The 14,882-nt window shown below is 38.9% G+C and overlaps 1 protein-coding gene across 6 annotated transcripts in view; it reads left to right on the top strand.

The window, feature by feature from the left end:
- LOC111218778 (tensin-1-like) overlaps positions 1-8,488 on the top strand; it is a 173,738-nt gene extending 165,250 nt beyond the window's left edge. For all 6 annotated transcript variants that reach the window (XM_022741243.1, XM_022741245.1, XM_022741246.1 and 3 more), the window contains 8 exons: positions 1,106-1,234; positions 1,449-1,541; positions 2,436-2,513; positions 3,478-3,546; positions 4,151-4,319; positions 5,591-5,659; positions 5,801-5,830; positions 6,052-8,488. In XM_022741243.1, coding sequence (XP_022596964.1) covers positions 1,106-1,234; positions 1,449-1,541; positions 2,436-2,513; positions 3,478-3,546; positions 4,151-4,319; positions 5,591-5,659; positions 5,801-5,830; positions 6,052-6,190 — 776 coding nt within the window. In that variant the 3' untranslated portion in view covers positions 6,191-8,488. The remainder of the gene's footprint in view (positions 1-1,105; positions 1,235-1,448; positions 1,542-2,435; positions 2,514-3,477; positions 3,547-4,150; positions 4,320-5,590; positions 5,660-5,800; positions 5,831-6,051) is intronic.
- Positions 8,489-14,882: the final 6,394 nt, after the last annotated feature.

The following is a 14,882-nucleotide window of genomic DNA, read 5'->3' on the forward strand; positions in this document are numbered from 1 at the left end:
ACAAATGGAAGCTGCGTGTTTAGTGATGTTCTGGCAAACTTAGAAATGGTTGAAACACGCAGAGCATGGGAATAGACAGTGGAGGAGTGGATTACACTGCAGAGATGTGGAGCTCAGTCTCTATTATAGACTGTTCCCATGAAGCATTTAAGAAGTGGTTAGTATGATTAAACTGTTTTTATTCAACTGGAAAGATTTAGTTGAATTTGAAGCCTCGGTGTTGAATTTCACACACAGGTCTGAAGACACTCTAACATTGTCTCTTTTGCAGACACACATGCAGTAATGAATATGCATGCATATGCATACACACATGCGCGCATACCACTTTATACACAACGTCTCTGTGCTTGTGTGTTTTGGTTGTGAGGTCAGCGGCTATTGGTTTCCCCATCTGCATTCGCTCATGGCTCGTATTGGATTATATCATGTTAAACACAAGCACATGCTCAACTGCAATGACATCAGACACACACACACACACACACATTCACACACACACAGTTTATACTTAGTCCCATGCACTCCCAGAAGGAAAGCCACACCATATGTAGAGAATTAGGGAACATCTGCATGTGTTGCTCATCTCATCCATCTTCCTTCCTTAAACTGCCACATGTGGACAGGCCGAGGCATTGAACTAAATAGTGAAGTAATGGAGGAGAGAGTGAAACTCCTCTCCTTGAACAATGGAGCATCTGAGGCAAAGTGTAATGTTAGATGTTGTAGGTTGTAGTGAAATACAGACTGACAGCAATTTTTTAAACAAAGGATCAGGACTCCTTTCGCCTTATTCTTGTTTGTTCTTTACCTTTGATTTCTTTTTCTCTGGTTCACTCTGATCCTTTAATGTGCTCACTTTCTCTGACCTCCAAATGCTATCAGCCAAATTTAGCTTGGCACAGTGTAAAAAGCATATCGCTAATTCAGTAGCAGTGTCTTGTCCTGAGAATCACCTAAGAGGAACATCAATGTCTGGACAAGCAATCCATCTAATAGCTGTTGAGACATTTCAATCTGGACTAAAGTGGTGGATCCAATTAGCTTCGCCACTAGCATGGCTAAAAAATGAAAGAATAATAACTGAATTGTCCCTGTGTTGCAGCTATTGGCCTGCTGAGAGAGAGGGAGCCTGGAGCCTTTGTTATTCGGGACAGTCACTCGTTCAGAGGGGCCTACGGTTTGGCCATGAAGGTGGCGTGTCCCCCGCCCTCCGTGCATCAGAGCAAGAAAGGTAGGGGGCAGGATGCTGGGTACCGTGATTAGATATTTCGAAGCAGTAAAAAATGCCACAAGTATTTATTTTGCTTCTCCTTGTTTTGGTCTCAGGTCAGGGTGGAGACAGAATTACAGTTAATATCTTAATGCCAAAGGTATGAGGTGATGTCTCCGGGTTAATCAGCTGTGTGTAGACTTACTCACCCCCCTCTCCCTCTCCTTTGGTGCAGGTGACATCACCAACGAGCTGGTGAGGCACTTCCTGATCGAGAGCAGCCCGAAAGGAGTGAAGCTGAAGGGTTGTCCCAATGAGCCTTACTTTGGTCAGTGAGAGCCCCCCCCGCCCCCGTTTTTTTATTTTCTAACACACACACACTCACATGTAGGCTCTACTGACAGCTTCGTAAAGTCAGTCAGCTCTCCTCTCCTGACTGTGCGCCTTTCACAGATCTGCACCTCTTTGCAAGTCCTGTAACGTCTAATCCCACTGTAATTATAGTATTGACTGAAATGATCTAACTCGTGTTCTCCCTACTAATTACACTGGCTGTATCACGTGTGCGTGTGTGTGTGTGTTTTTGTATGCATGCACCCGTACAATCCTTTTACTGCCAAATCCAAAATGGGGCAAGCTGACTTCTGTAAACATCTGTCGTGCTTCACCTTGTTTCTTCTTTCTCTCCTGTCCTCAGCTCGTAACTCTTTCCTCCTGCTGCATGTTTTTGTTTCATTTTACAGCTACTGATACCAAAGGGATGATGAAGTGTGTTTGTTCTACATTACTAACAGTTTTTTGTATCCCTCAATCTCCCCCTAAAACTAACAAACCACATTTACCCAAACCCAACAGAATGAATTATGGGGAGTGTTAGTTGTATTAAATAATTAATAACATTATAACTTTTCTAACTAAAGTAGATAAAGAATGATTATTATAATTATCGTGGCAAAGAAATTTGACACTGACTGGCTGTTGCTATTAATGCATGTACATTTTTAATGTCTACATTATCTGACAGGAGTGATACATATCAACCAATAAAATCGATAACTAATGAAAACCACAGTCAACAGAATGTATGTTTATTACACAAGAAATAAGCAGCAGTCTAAAGCAGAGTTCACTCTCAGTGTGAGATGTAGAGTTCAAAGATGAGAATGAACTGCTGAAGGATAAATCCTTGTTTTTGACTTGGTGTCTTGTGTCTGTTTGGCAGGCTGTCTGTCTGCCTTGGTCTACCAACATGCCATCACACCACTGGCCCTGCCCTGCAAGCTCCTCATCCCTACCACAGGTCCGTGCAGCCACATGTGATTGTTGTAAAGTTTAGGATTTTTTTTTTCTATATTGTTTATGAGTAATCATACATTTCTACAGATAAATACTTTATTAAAACTAGGGCTGGGTATCAAACTCATACTTTTACAGACTGACTGAATTTGTTCGATACGATCAAGAATTGAGGATTGAAAAATGTCCCGTCATTCGATACCAAATTTCAACACCTAATGAGTAAATGAGTAAAACTCAATAGCGTTAGTGAACCAACAATCATGCAGCATGATCTAATAATGCTGATGATTGCCTGTTTATTTACATGAACACGTTTGAGTGTGTAAAGAAACTGAGCTTAAAAATAAAACTAAAGTCAAACTAAGATTTGATTGTAATGTGTATTGTCTTCTTTTTGTTAAAATGGATTTGATATCGGAACAAGTATCATTAAGAATCGATATCAAGGTATCAGTATCAGGACTCATCCAAAACCTTTGAACAATACCCAGCTGTAATTAAAACTTGTCAGACCATACGGACTCGGATCTTCAATGAGCGAATGTGCAAACAGTGAAGTATGACATAGCTCTCGTGTAAAGAAGTTATAGCAAAACAGATTTCAGGTATTCAAGTTCTTAACTCTTAAATACATAACTATTACCCAGCTACCCCATGTTTTAAATGAATTTTGTTCCAGGCATTTCCTTGTGTAAATATTTTTGTTGCTAGGTAAGATTTAAAACAGATTACCATAAAAGTTTTTTTTTAATCTCAGGTAGATATACAGTACATAATATCACTGGTGAGACTGGAACCTGTAATTAACACAGTAAGAGGCATGTGAATGAAAAAGAGATGAAACTACACTGTCACATGTTGTAACCCCTGCAGGCTCACAGGAGGCTGCAATGCAACTACATTAAAGCTACAATTAGAGCTTTATGTCAAAACTGCAAACGTCCCCTCTCTCCTGTTTTGTGCAGATCTCACTGAGGAAGCACCAGAGGTCGCAACGACAAATCCACTGACTGAGCGGCTGAAACAAGGAGCAGGTAAAACATCAACTCACTGTCACTGTTAAAAGCGCAGTCCTCTCATTTTATACCACTCTGCTCGTGACATTCAAATTCAACGATGAACCATCCCATTCACTTATTCTGACAACATGACATCCTTGTCATCCCAGTGCAGAGTGCCCCTGCTGATTCCCATGGTAAACCCTGTGCACTTTTATTTGGAAACCTACATCTGGAATGTGCATTCTGTGTCTGTTGTCTGCTTGTGTATGTTGTTACCTGCACAAATGAAGACAGATGTTAACGGCCCTGTTTAACAGAGTTCCCTCAGAAGTGTCTTTTAACATTAGCGCCCAGCTTCTCGTCTATAACAGGCAGAATGCTTTATGTGGAATGATTTGGATGGAACTTCCAGAAAGCATGCTCTCTAATGAGAAGACATTTTTGCATGAACAGGTCATTGGCAATCGTATTTCCCTAAATAGTCATTAATAACATTTTACAGGATTCAATTTGGAATCAATACAGTTTGTTTTTGTCTTTACAGAATTACTGCTCCATTGTCCGTTTTCTAAAACTTCTGCCTTTCCAATCTTGACATATTTATTTAATCTGACCGGGACATCTGTTCTCTTCCCAGCATGCAATGTTCTCTACATCAACTCAGTGGAGATGGAGTCGCTGACAGGCCCTCAGGCTGTTGCCAAGGCCATATCTGAGACACTGGCTGCCACTTCTCCACCTACTGCCACCATTGTGCACTTCAAGGTGTCTTCACAAGGCATCACGCTGACAGACAACCAGAGGAAGTAAGTCTGGATGCTGCACACACACTGTTTGACACACTGAAGTGTATGGAAGCGTAAACATTGCATGACATCTGGAGATTTGGCTGCAGACGTATTTGAAGAGACATTTTTCTGATGACTGAACACGTCTGGAGACATAAATTTGTTTTTGAAGGGCGAGTGTCAGCATGTGTCACTACACAGAAGCAAATAATAACTGAGGATTAAAGGATCAGGTCCTTATTATTTACTGCAGTATTTCAATCAAATCTGTTCTCTGCAGCGTACCAGAATAGATAAAATACATTTTAAACAAAGTTTAAAAACATTTAAACCATAGATTTATAATATAGGTTTGGATTTAGGTGTCACTTCAAATCCAGCCATGCACATTTGTTGCAACCCCTGCTCCCTTATTTCCTGTCATCTCTTTGCTACTGCCAGCTTATAAAGGGAATATTTAAATACAAACAGTAGATAAAAATATTGGCTGACATGTCACATTACAATTTTCTTTGAAACCCCAGATGTCGATACCCGTGTTGCCCTCTGAAAGCCAGTAGTGCAGGGTTTCCCACCTCAAGAGCAACCTCTCCTAATACCAGAGGAAATTATTACAAATTAGGAAATATAATAAACATCTTATTCACAGAGCTCAATGCACTGCAACTTAAGAAAACAAATGCAAATAGGCAAAACAAGCTAATTGAGAGAACATCATCAGTTTGGCAACACGTGTTTAGTGTCCTTTTTAGTGTCCCCTGGAAACACTTTGTCTGTGCTACTTGCAGCACATTTGTGTATTTGGTTGAGCTGTCAATATTTGCAGATTTGCAGGACATGTGTTGTCAAATAGATGTTTCTCAAGTTGTTTGTGTTTTGCCTATATGCATGCGCTTTCTTAAGCTGCAGTTCACTGAACTCTCAGGGCCACTGTACTTATCAAGTTTCAGGCTGAAGTTAGTTTGATGATTATCAATCATCAAACAATTGAACAAATTTTTTTTTACCCAAGACAGTCTGCATCTTGAAGTAAGTTACATGTTCGTTTTGACCAGCTGGACTTATGTAATCAATGGCTGTGATCATCTAACCATTGTCCTGTTGTATTGGTCACACTCTAACCATAAGCATGCTTACGATTAGCATCAAACGATGAGGTATGCTTCCTCCATGTTAAACTAATTTGGATGCACTGCACAATGAATCATCTGCTGCTCCACACAATGCTTGTTTTCACTGTGTTCTATCACTCATGTCTGTAACCTCTCTGTTGATTTTGTCTGTTATAGGATTTTCTTCCGACGCCACTACCCTACCAACACTGTCACGTTCTGCGATACTGACCCTCAGGACAGAAAGTGAGTACGCAAACATGAAATACAGTCAAATTAGATGTTTGTTTAACCTGACTTCCAAGAGAGACGTATCCTTGGTATCCTATCCAATTCATTTTGCTTTCTGAGAATGGTAAAATTAACATTTTTATCAAATCTTTTCAGGTGGAACAAGCCTGAGGGAGGCACAGCCAAGTAAGTAAACCTTCAATGTAATGTCATACTCCTGTTGATTCTGATGATTCTAGATAACACCAGGGGGCAAAAATATGAGTAATCCAGTCTCAAAACTTTAAGAATTTTTTTCATCAAATTCAGACACAGTTCAGGGGTCTACCAATATGTGGTTTTTGATGCAGTCTGATGCTTGAACGTGGTAGCTCTAGTGAATACATCTCTAACTTTTGTCACTCCAGGCTGTTTGGGTTTGTGGCACGTAAGCAGGGAAGCACAACCGACAACGTCAGCCACCTCTTCGCTGAGATGGACCCTGACCAGCCTGCCAGCGCCATCGTCAACTTCGTCTCGAAGATGATCGCCTCGCAGAAACAATGAGAGCTGTCTGCAAACCCTGGCGCTTTATTTTTTTAAATGCCTTTGGTTATTTTCTTTCCTTTTAACCACAGACACTTTCTGTTTTGGACAATTAAGCATTTGTTTTGATGCGCCACCTTATTTTTCCTGCTCTTTTACATTTAGGCAAATCTGTGTGTGTGTGCGTGTGTGTGTGTGTGTGTGTGTGTGTGTGTTTGTGTGTGTGTAAGCGAATGAAAAAAGAACAAGACAGAGAGTGTGTGTGATGTGTTTGTGTGTATGCGGCTTGCATGCATGTGCTTTTCTTCTTGGACGGACTCCAGAATGGACCAGAGGAAGTGCAGGATGGGGAGTGGCTGTGTGTGACGGTGGGACGGGAGGTGATGTTAATCTCCCTGGCAGGGTAACTCATGAACAGGACGAGAGAATGACATTGTGTGTGCAAATGTTATTTTTTTAGCAATTGTTTCATTTTTTATTTTTTTAAAGAAGAAGTCAAGTTGTGTGATGTAAAGGTGGATTGTATATCTATCAGGCTTTTGACTGGTCAACCAAAGATTTTAAAAAAGTAGTCAGGGCGTGTATAGTGTGCCATTGTCAGAGGGTCGGAAGTATTCTTTTGTAAAACAAATATGGCTGCTTAATCAAAAAAAAAAAAAATACTGAACTGTTTCTTTCTGTATGTACTGATACTGTAGGTCAATTCAGCACCGTCGCCGTCTTGCAAACTGCGTTCTCGGACATTTTTGCAGCCGGTGGAGGTCTGTGTAAATATTCTAGATTTATGCTTTATGAGTAGGACTGTTCTAGATGACAATTGGTGCCTGACTTTTTTTGTAATGCAGAGCTTTTTAAGAAAAAGAAGAACATAAAACTCATACAGGCCGTCTTAAATATGCAAATAGCCAAACTCTGAAATAAGGTTGTTCTCCAAAATTCCACAGGTCCTTCCCTGTTTGATGTAGTAGTGTAGCTGAAGATGCAACTGATGTTATTCCTCTGACGTGCAGCTAGAGTCTGACAAAATCGGCTGAACCTATTACTGTATCCACGTGAGCATCTGTAAGAACGCTATTGGATCATCAACAGTCAAGTCTCTTGATTGTTTTGGTCAGACGAGCTTCCTGTCTACCGCCATCCTCTGTTCAGTCTGCGCAGCACGTAGCCACGCTATTTCGCTCATGACTGAAGGGCCCAGAGTTGTTTTGGGAGGACGACCTTTAGAGAAAAGTGTCGTCCTGCTACACCGCTCTTCAGTTTTTCTGCGTTGAAAGTTTTCCGTCAGCCGGCCAAAACTGTTAACTCTCACACCCTACCCAAAAGTAAGCTATACATATAAATATACATATATAGATATATATGAAAAAAACTTCCAAACAGTGACTTAAGATATTTATTTTTTTGCTTTGTTGCTCTATGTTATCTTGTATACATGTATTATAAGGTATACATCAAGATTACTGAAAACGAGAAGAAAAAATTGCTTTTTATTTTGGCTAAAGTCAAGAGCATTGACATATATAAGGTGTAAAGTGTGTGCATTTAAAAGTGTATCACTGTTGTTTTTGAATGTTTTTTTTCACAGCATTACTTCTTTTTGTTAACATTCTTGTTTTCTTGGGGAGGCTTTTTGTTGTTGTTTTGTTGTTGTTGTTTTTGTTTTTTTTTCTGTTTCCTTTTTTTATTTTGTATGAAAGATTGTTGTTACTGAAGTCCAAATTGGAGTTATCCTAAAGTGATGCCAACAAAATTGTTTTATTAACTTAAACCTGCCTAGAAAATACATTGCCCAAGTTTAGCACTTAAATGTTTTAAGTATTATCAGTGTGTTTCTGCAAAAAGACAAGATATGGACATTGACAGACCCATTTTATGTCATCATTGCATGTGTGGAGGGAGACTTGCTGGTTCCTCAATCTCTACAGCATGGGACTGATCCTTGTACATGGAGAATGATAAAGTTCAGTCAGCAGCTGCTGCCCTCATGTGGTGGAGAACTATCATTACAACAGAACCACTTTTATTCTAATACAGTGTTTTAGCTGTGATTACGGCAGGTCAAAGGGTAAATGTTTGAGTTAAATTCGATCACTGAGAAAATGAACTAAAATATTAATTTTTCAATAATTTTAATCCTGATTCCTGTGCTGATTTTCTTAGCAAATTAGTTTTTACTTTATTTTAAAGTCCCATTCAATCTCCTTTCTTTATGCCCGACACACAAGGATCAGTTGGCAGCATGATGTAAAATACTTAGATAAGGGTTAGTTTGGGGGCATACATTAACTCAAATGTGCTTCTTCAAAAAAAAAAAAAAAATACAGCACTTACAGGGCTTTTATATCTGACTAGAATGTTCCATTATTTATTAGCAAGAGCCTGCACGCTCAAGTCAGCTTGTTACCTTAGTGCTGCTGACTGTAATCTGTACACAGTATCCTCAAGTCTTACTCAACCAGTCTCAGAAAGATGCCCATACATAGTTATCATCAGGTTTTGATTTTCACGTGACGACTGTATCTTGACTCAGATAATGAGACAGAAGATTCTATATTTTTGCCTGTTAAGAGAAGAGGACTTCCTTGTCTTCAAACTGAATGTTAGCCATTTGTTTGCCAAGATGGAAACTCCAGTGGCATCTGCCCACTTTGACAGATCAGTCTGGACTGTAGAATGTGTGTGAATGAGCTACTATGCCTGTATAGAGCTTTGTCATTTTTTTTGGTTTGCTACATTGTATGGCTTTTACTATTTCTGATGGAAAAAAAACACATTAAAAAGCAGTACAAATCAAAATGTATGTTAATGTCTGTTCTTCTTTGTGTCAAACATGCAGTTTGGCCTTGTTGTTACTTTAACTGTGGGAAATTATAGGTTTGAGGTTAGTTTGCAATAAAGTGTGTGCTTTGTGCAGTGGGCCTTAAAGGGTTTAAACCCCCCTGATCTTCAGTTGGTTGAATTTTTGATATAAATTTCCAAACTACTAAATGATCTATTATAGATCTCCTCTTATGAAACTGAAGTGTTTAATCTTGTTAACATCCATATGATGTTTTTTTATATAATACAGAGACGTGTGAAATAAACAGTCAACTCTATGACTGAATATTTCCACCTTGAACTACAGTGAACCAATGACAGTCTCATAAAAACAGATTCAGACAGCCAGGGTTTCACATGTCACAAACCTAAGGAACCAATCCTGTCAACTTGTGGGGACAGGGGGCAGGGCTAAATAAACATGAAACTTTGTCAGTACAGAAAGAGAGAGCTAGCATTAGCACAACCATTAACTCTGTGTCAGCCACTGCCAGTTACAAGCTAACAAACAACATAAACATATAAAAGATGTATTATTTTGACAGTATTTTTACATAGTGTAAAACATGTCTGGAGAGGAACTTTAAGGCGTGGTAGTGGAGTAATCTTAATGTATCATTCACATTCTTTGCTAGGACTGTATAATGAATGAAAACTGGTATACTTGTTTTCAGGTGGGGCACATTTAAATGTACAACACTAAATTATGGCACAGAGAAAAGGCCTCCACCACTGACCCACTATGCTCCCAAGGTTGGTGTCACTTGGAGATGCAATAAAGTAAAGTTTACAAGTTATTTAATATTTTGGCCATTTTTAGGGTTCATCATTTTATTCTTGGAGTTTACCAAAATAGATCTACATGCTTCAGTGTTATATTTCTTATACTTTAGATCTTACGCTGTACTCTATTCACCCTCTGTCTGAAATGCTTAGAGCTCAGGGCTCTTCAATAATCGAGGAATGGACAGACAATTGGACTTCAGGACCACTTCAGGTAGGGAGTTGTGACCGCTTTGCCCTCTTGCTGGTTTACAATGCTGGTAAATCTGAATTAATTATATTTTTGTGCTCATACTTACTGGAAAAATGAAGCAAATGGTTAAATTATGAATACTTCATCTGAGCTAAGAAGGTATATTGACAAACATTTAAGCATAAAACATCTTTGGATGTTGCTGCACTATTTTGCACTAAGGAGATCAGGTTGCTGGTGACCTGGTTAAACATCACAAATCCACAAATAATAATGCAGATTGTGAGTCCCAGTCTCCCCGTTGGGTTACATAAAGTGGGAACTGCTCCATCCCTCAGAAATTTTTGTAAGCAGTCCTCATTAAAGTGCCGAGCTTAGTAAAATGTTTGGAACAGTAGAGGGAACTGTTGTGAAAATGAATTTTAGCCATTTAGTTCTTTGTTGTCCTGCAGTTGGCAGCAGCAGAGTTGTGGTGTTATTTGTTTAAGCACCTGAAGTATTCTGCCTTATCATCTAATTAACAGCTTAATTCACCGTGCAGTTCAGAGGCTACCGGCAACTTTTATGGTGGAATGTTTTCTTGTTACTCAATGCATGAATTGAGATTTGGAAATTGATCAATACACCTTAAATGTCAATTTTACAACTTGGACCATTCAGTTTGTGGCTCTCTTGCATGACATACACTTTAGTGAAGATTGGATCTTTAAGTGCTTAAAAATGTATATCCATGAATTTCAACATGGGACATACTGACGTCAATAGGTCTAGGAGGTAATGTCTGGACCCCAAATGAGGCATTTCATGCAAATGAGAAAAGTGGGCTTTGCCCTGACAGAGTTACTCCCTTTGGCGTGTACTCTGAGCGCTGCACATAGCTTTTTTTGCATTGTAAATGGTCAACAAAGACCGTGTACAATGCAAAAAAAGCTATGTAACACACTATAGGAAAGGGAAAACTCAGAAAAGCATAATGGGTCCTCTTTAAATTTTGACATTGGTGGCTCTCATCTAAAGGAAACAAACTCAAACTTTTTCCATTAAAAAAACAAAAAATAAATGGTAGGCCATCATTTTTCATAACTACTGGATATCAATCGCTTCCTAGCCAAGATTGTTATCACCAGAAACTAGCCTCATTGGTTGTGTGTGTTTGTTTGTTTTCCAGTCAAGAACCGTGAGTCCTTTTAAATTACAGTAGCTCTAAGAAAAAGGGTGTAAGTGGCTTGAGGTTGATAAAGTGCCACAAAACGATCATTCCAACCCAGTCAACCCAGTCTTTCTTGTAATGGTCAGGGTATTATGTGTTTTGGAAGATAGTGACAAATAATTTTTTCATTTGGTTTGGAGAGATTCACTAAAGCGCAGTGTTGATTAAACCAACCTTGTTGTGTGTCAGTCATTACTTCTTCTTTACACAAATGTGCTATTTAGGGACTGAAATGTAGAAATGCATTTTAAGGCAATGAGAAAGAAAAAGATCCTATTTTACTTTTTAATAGCTTTGGTTACCCTTAAGATATCTATGTGTAAAAATCCTATATGGAAAGACTCCAGCTTCCTTTTGAGAACTTTCACTTCATTTACATGGCTGGAGAAGTAACTATGGCCTTGGGCATCTTGATTTGGGGGATGGGACACTTCTCAGTTGCAGTCATAGCTCAGGATTTACAATAAAATAGCAGCAACAAATGGCTTTTCTATTCAATTACATAGCCAAGCCTGGCTTCAACTATGGAGATCATTGGTAGTGCAATCTTGTGACATCATTGCTTTAGTCTATAAAAGTTTGAAATTGTTATAATAAAATTTTATGGAGAGCAATTTTCTGTACCCTTACCAGCTTAATAAAGTGATGAAAAAATGCAGACATTTAAAACGAGCAGGCTGCAGGAATGTGACACTATAAACATTTCTCTGAACATTGTCATTCATTTTATTTCAATGATGTCATGAGATTGATTTTTCCCTTGACTTAAGCTACAAACTTATGGAACTAAAGGAAATAAAAGCTTGGGGATATTTAGAAACGGAGATGCTTTAAGAAGCCCTTAAAATATCCACTAGATGAAAAAAGAGAGTGAATGAGTATGTGACCCTTGCCTTGGGAAATTAATGTATCTTATGCAATGAATGGATGCAAAAGCAAGGGGTAGCCTATTGATCACTTAAAGAGTGAGAACCCAAATGTTTTCCTTGTGAAAATGACATTTCACAACCGAAAAGGTAGGATTTACAAAGCAACTAACAAACATCAAATTTCCGAAACTGAACTGGACTGAAAGGTGGAAAAGATACTAAACTCATTAGCTGAACCAAACTTATCAGAAAACACCAAGGGCACCTTAGCTATACAAGACAACTGTGTATGAGCTAAGATGGCATCATACATGGAAATGGTATCAGAACACTAGTGGCTCTATCAGGCTGCACTAATGGACAACAACACACTGACAATGCTAAAATGCTAATCTTAATCAAGTAATGTTTACTATATTCACCGTCTTAGTTTAGTGTGTTTACTTCTGCCAAATAGCACTTGATGAAAAGTTATTTTGTTTATACTTATTTGTATGAAACTTCATGACAATCCAATCTGGTGTGTGCAGTATGTTTGAATAATGAAAAAGCAATAGAACAGGTTTAATAGAAAAAAAACAAAAACAAAGACTTCAACCCCAAGTGCTAAAGGAAAAGTCAAGATATCAGCAAAGTCAGTCTCATTTTCTGTGGACTACAACTGTCTCTACCACATCTCATGGAAATACTATCCGATTGTTGGATATTTTATTTTAGGACCAAAGCAATGAACCGACCAAAATTACCATCCCTAGAGCCACTTGTGCAATGAATTAGCAGGACACACCGGAGTAACTCGTCTGTGATAGGGAGATTCTTATGATGGATGGTTAAGGCATCAAATCTAAGGATCTCACGTACCATCTGTGCCCTCTGTACAGATCATCCATGCATTCATCTCTGGAAAATTCCTTTACAATCTGTATCAAACCAGTTATATGCCAAGAGTTTTGAATTGAGTGATCAAAGGGGTGCTTGTATCCTACAGCCTTGTCTGAATGCAATAATTACCACTGGCCTTTTCCCTGTTGTTTTGGATTTGTATGATCACCTGTTGGTATCGCATGTATAAAAGGCTAAATGTCTTCATGGGGAAAAAGTAGAATAGAATAGAATTCATGTTTTTATTATTTGGTTTGTCATTACATTGTTCAAAGAGTGCACTACTAAAGTGTTTGGTGATTGTGGTAGTAGTAGAAGTGGTTTAGACTGTGTGTAGGCTGTAATAATATTTCTGGCCACTTGATGCCAGTGTTTCCTTTTCAGTCAAAACAAAGCCAAAAGGCAGTCTGCCATAAATCCACTGACATTTGTCCAAATGAGTTTACATTTGCACTGTTCTCAAGATGTGTTTATCTAATCTCTGCCTTCACTTAAAAGTAAATAACATGTTGCGTTTCTTCTGTGTTTAACTCTTAGATGTTGGATCAATTTGTCTTACTAGTGTTGGTTGGAAGCTGGTTGTAGATTCTTTATTTACTTACACATATTGCTTATTGTTTGTTGTGTAGGTCAAATATGCAGAGGGAATCATCCATATTTTTGTGCAAGAGATTTAAAACAGGACTTTAAATGACATGAAATATTGCTGCTGTTATCCACAGTCTATGCTTGAATTTGTCTTTCGTCGAACAGTGTGTTCTCTCTGTCTTCAGGATTCACTGAGTGTACTTTTACAAGCGAAGAAAAGTACAACCTTTAGTTCATGGGAAAATGTAACAGCACCACTGGAAGTCCAGTGTAATGCTTCCTGAGAGGAGGATTACAATCTTTTCATCTTCCTTACACCATGGAATAGAGTTGTGACTCTGGAAAATGGTAATTTGTTCTCCACAGGGGGTCTAGATGACAAGATGGGAGGAATTAGATGGTCTATTTGGGGGCAGAGAGGGTGGATGACAGGGGGATAATCCTTTTAATCTGTTTGCTCTATGTACCATTTTGCCTGCTAGTTTCTCCTCTAGTTCGTGGCTCTGATTTTGACACCTTTTTCATATTCAGACTTCAGAGCTTGACTCCCTGGACAGACACTTGCTGTGCGCCTGTGGATTAATTAGCTCCACACCCAAACCCATCTCACCAAACCTGTCTTGTCTAATACTGGACCCAGTCTTCCATTTGCTGCCTGCTTAGCCAGAAGTCTAACCTTACCTGATGCCTCTGATTAATATTATTATGCCATGTTAAGACCAACATTATTTAACAAAACTACATGGATGAGATTTCCATAATCATAAGCAAGTAATTTAAGTTGCTTATACTTAACCATACAGTACATGAACCATGGTGGTGTCAGGTCATCAAAGCTTCATAGGTTGTTGTTTTGGAGGGTGATGTTGTAATGTAAGAGGATTTGTTGGTACAAACTCTATGTTCTCTAGGGATGGATAAGATGGATTCCTGCTTAAAGGTCCCATATAGTCTAAAGGTAGATGTCCATGTGTTGTTTGATAATAAAGCAGGCCTAGGTTCAATATTAATTCTCTGAAAGTATCTAAGGGGACAATCCGCAGACAAAATGTACACAGCCTGTATTCAAAAACTGTGTCTTAAAATTAGCTATCAGGACCTCTGTAACTTTGTGGTGTCACAACAAAGCAGTCACCATCAATTCAGTTAGGATGTGTTACTAATATGTGTGTGTAGCACAGGCTAGGACCCAAGCCCCGCCCACCTGGACCCACCATCCAACCAAGTGTTTACCTGAAATCTGCTATATTTCTATTCAATTATCCAGAAAACAGTCAGCCAATCAGAAGAGAGGCTGAGAGCCTCCTCTCCTCTGATTGGCTCACGACCCGTTGTTACTAGAGCTCCAGAGAGAAGCCTGAGAGAGGA

The sequence above is a fragment of the Seriola dumerili genome, unplaced genomic scaffold, assembly GCF_002260705.1.
Source record: "Seriola dumerili isolate Sdu_G_001 unplaced genomic scaffold, Sdu_1.0 BDQW01000052.1, whole genome shotgun sequence".
Lineage (NCBI taxonomy): Eukaryota > Metazoa > Chordata > Actinopteri > Carangiformes > Carangidae > Seriola > Seriola dumerili.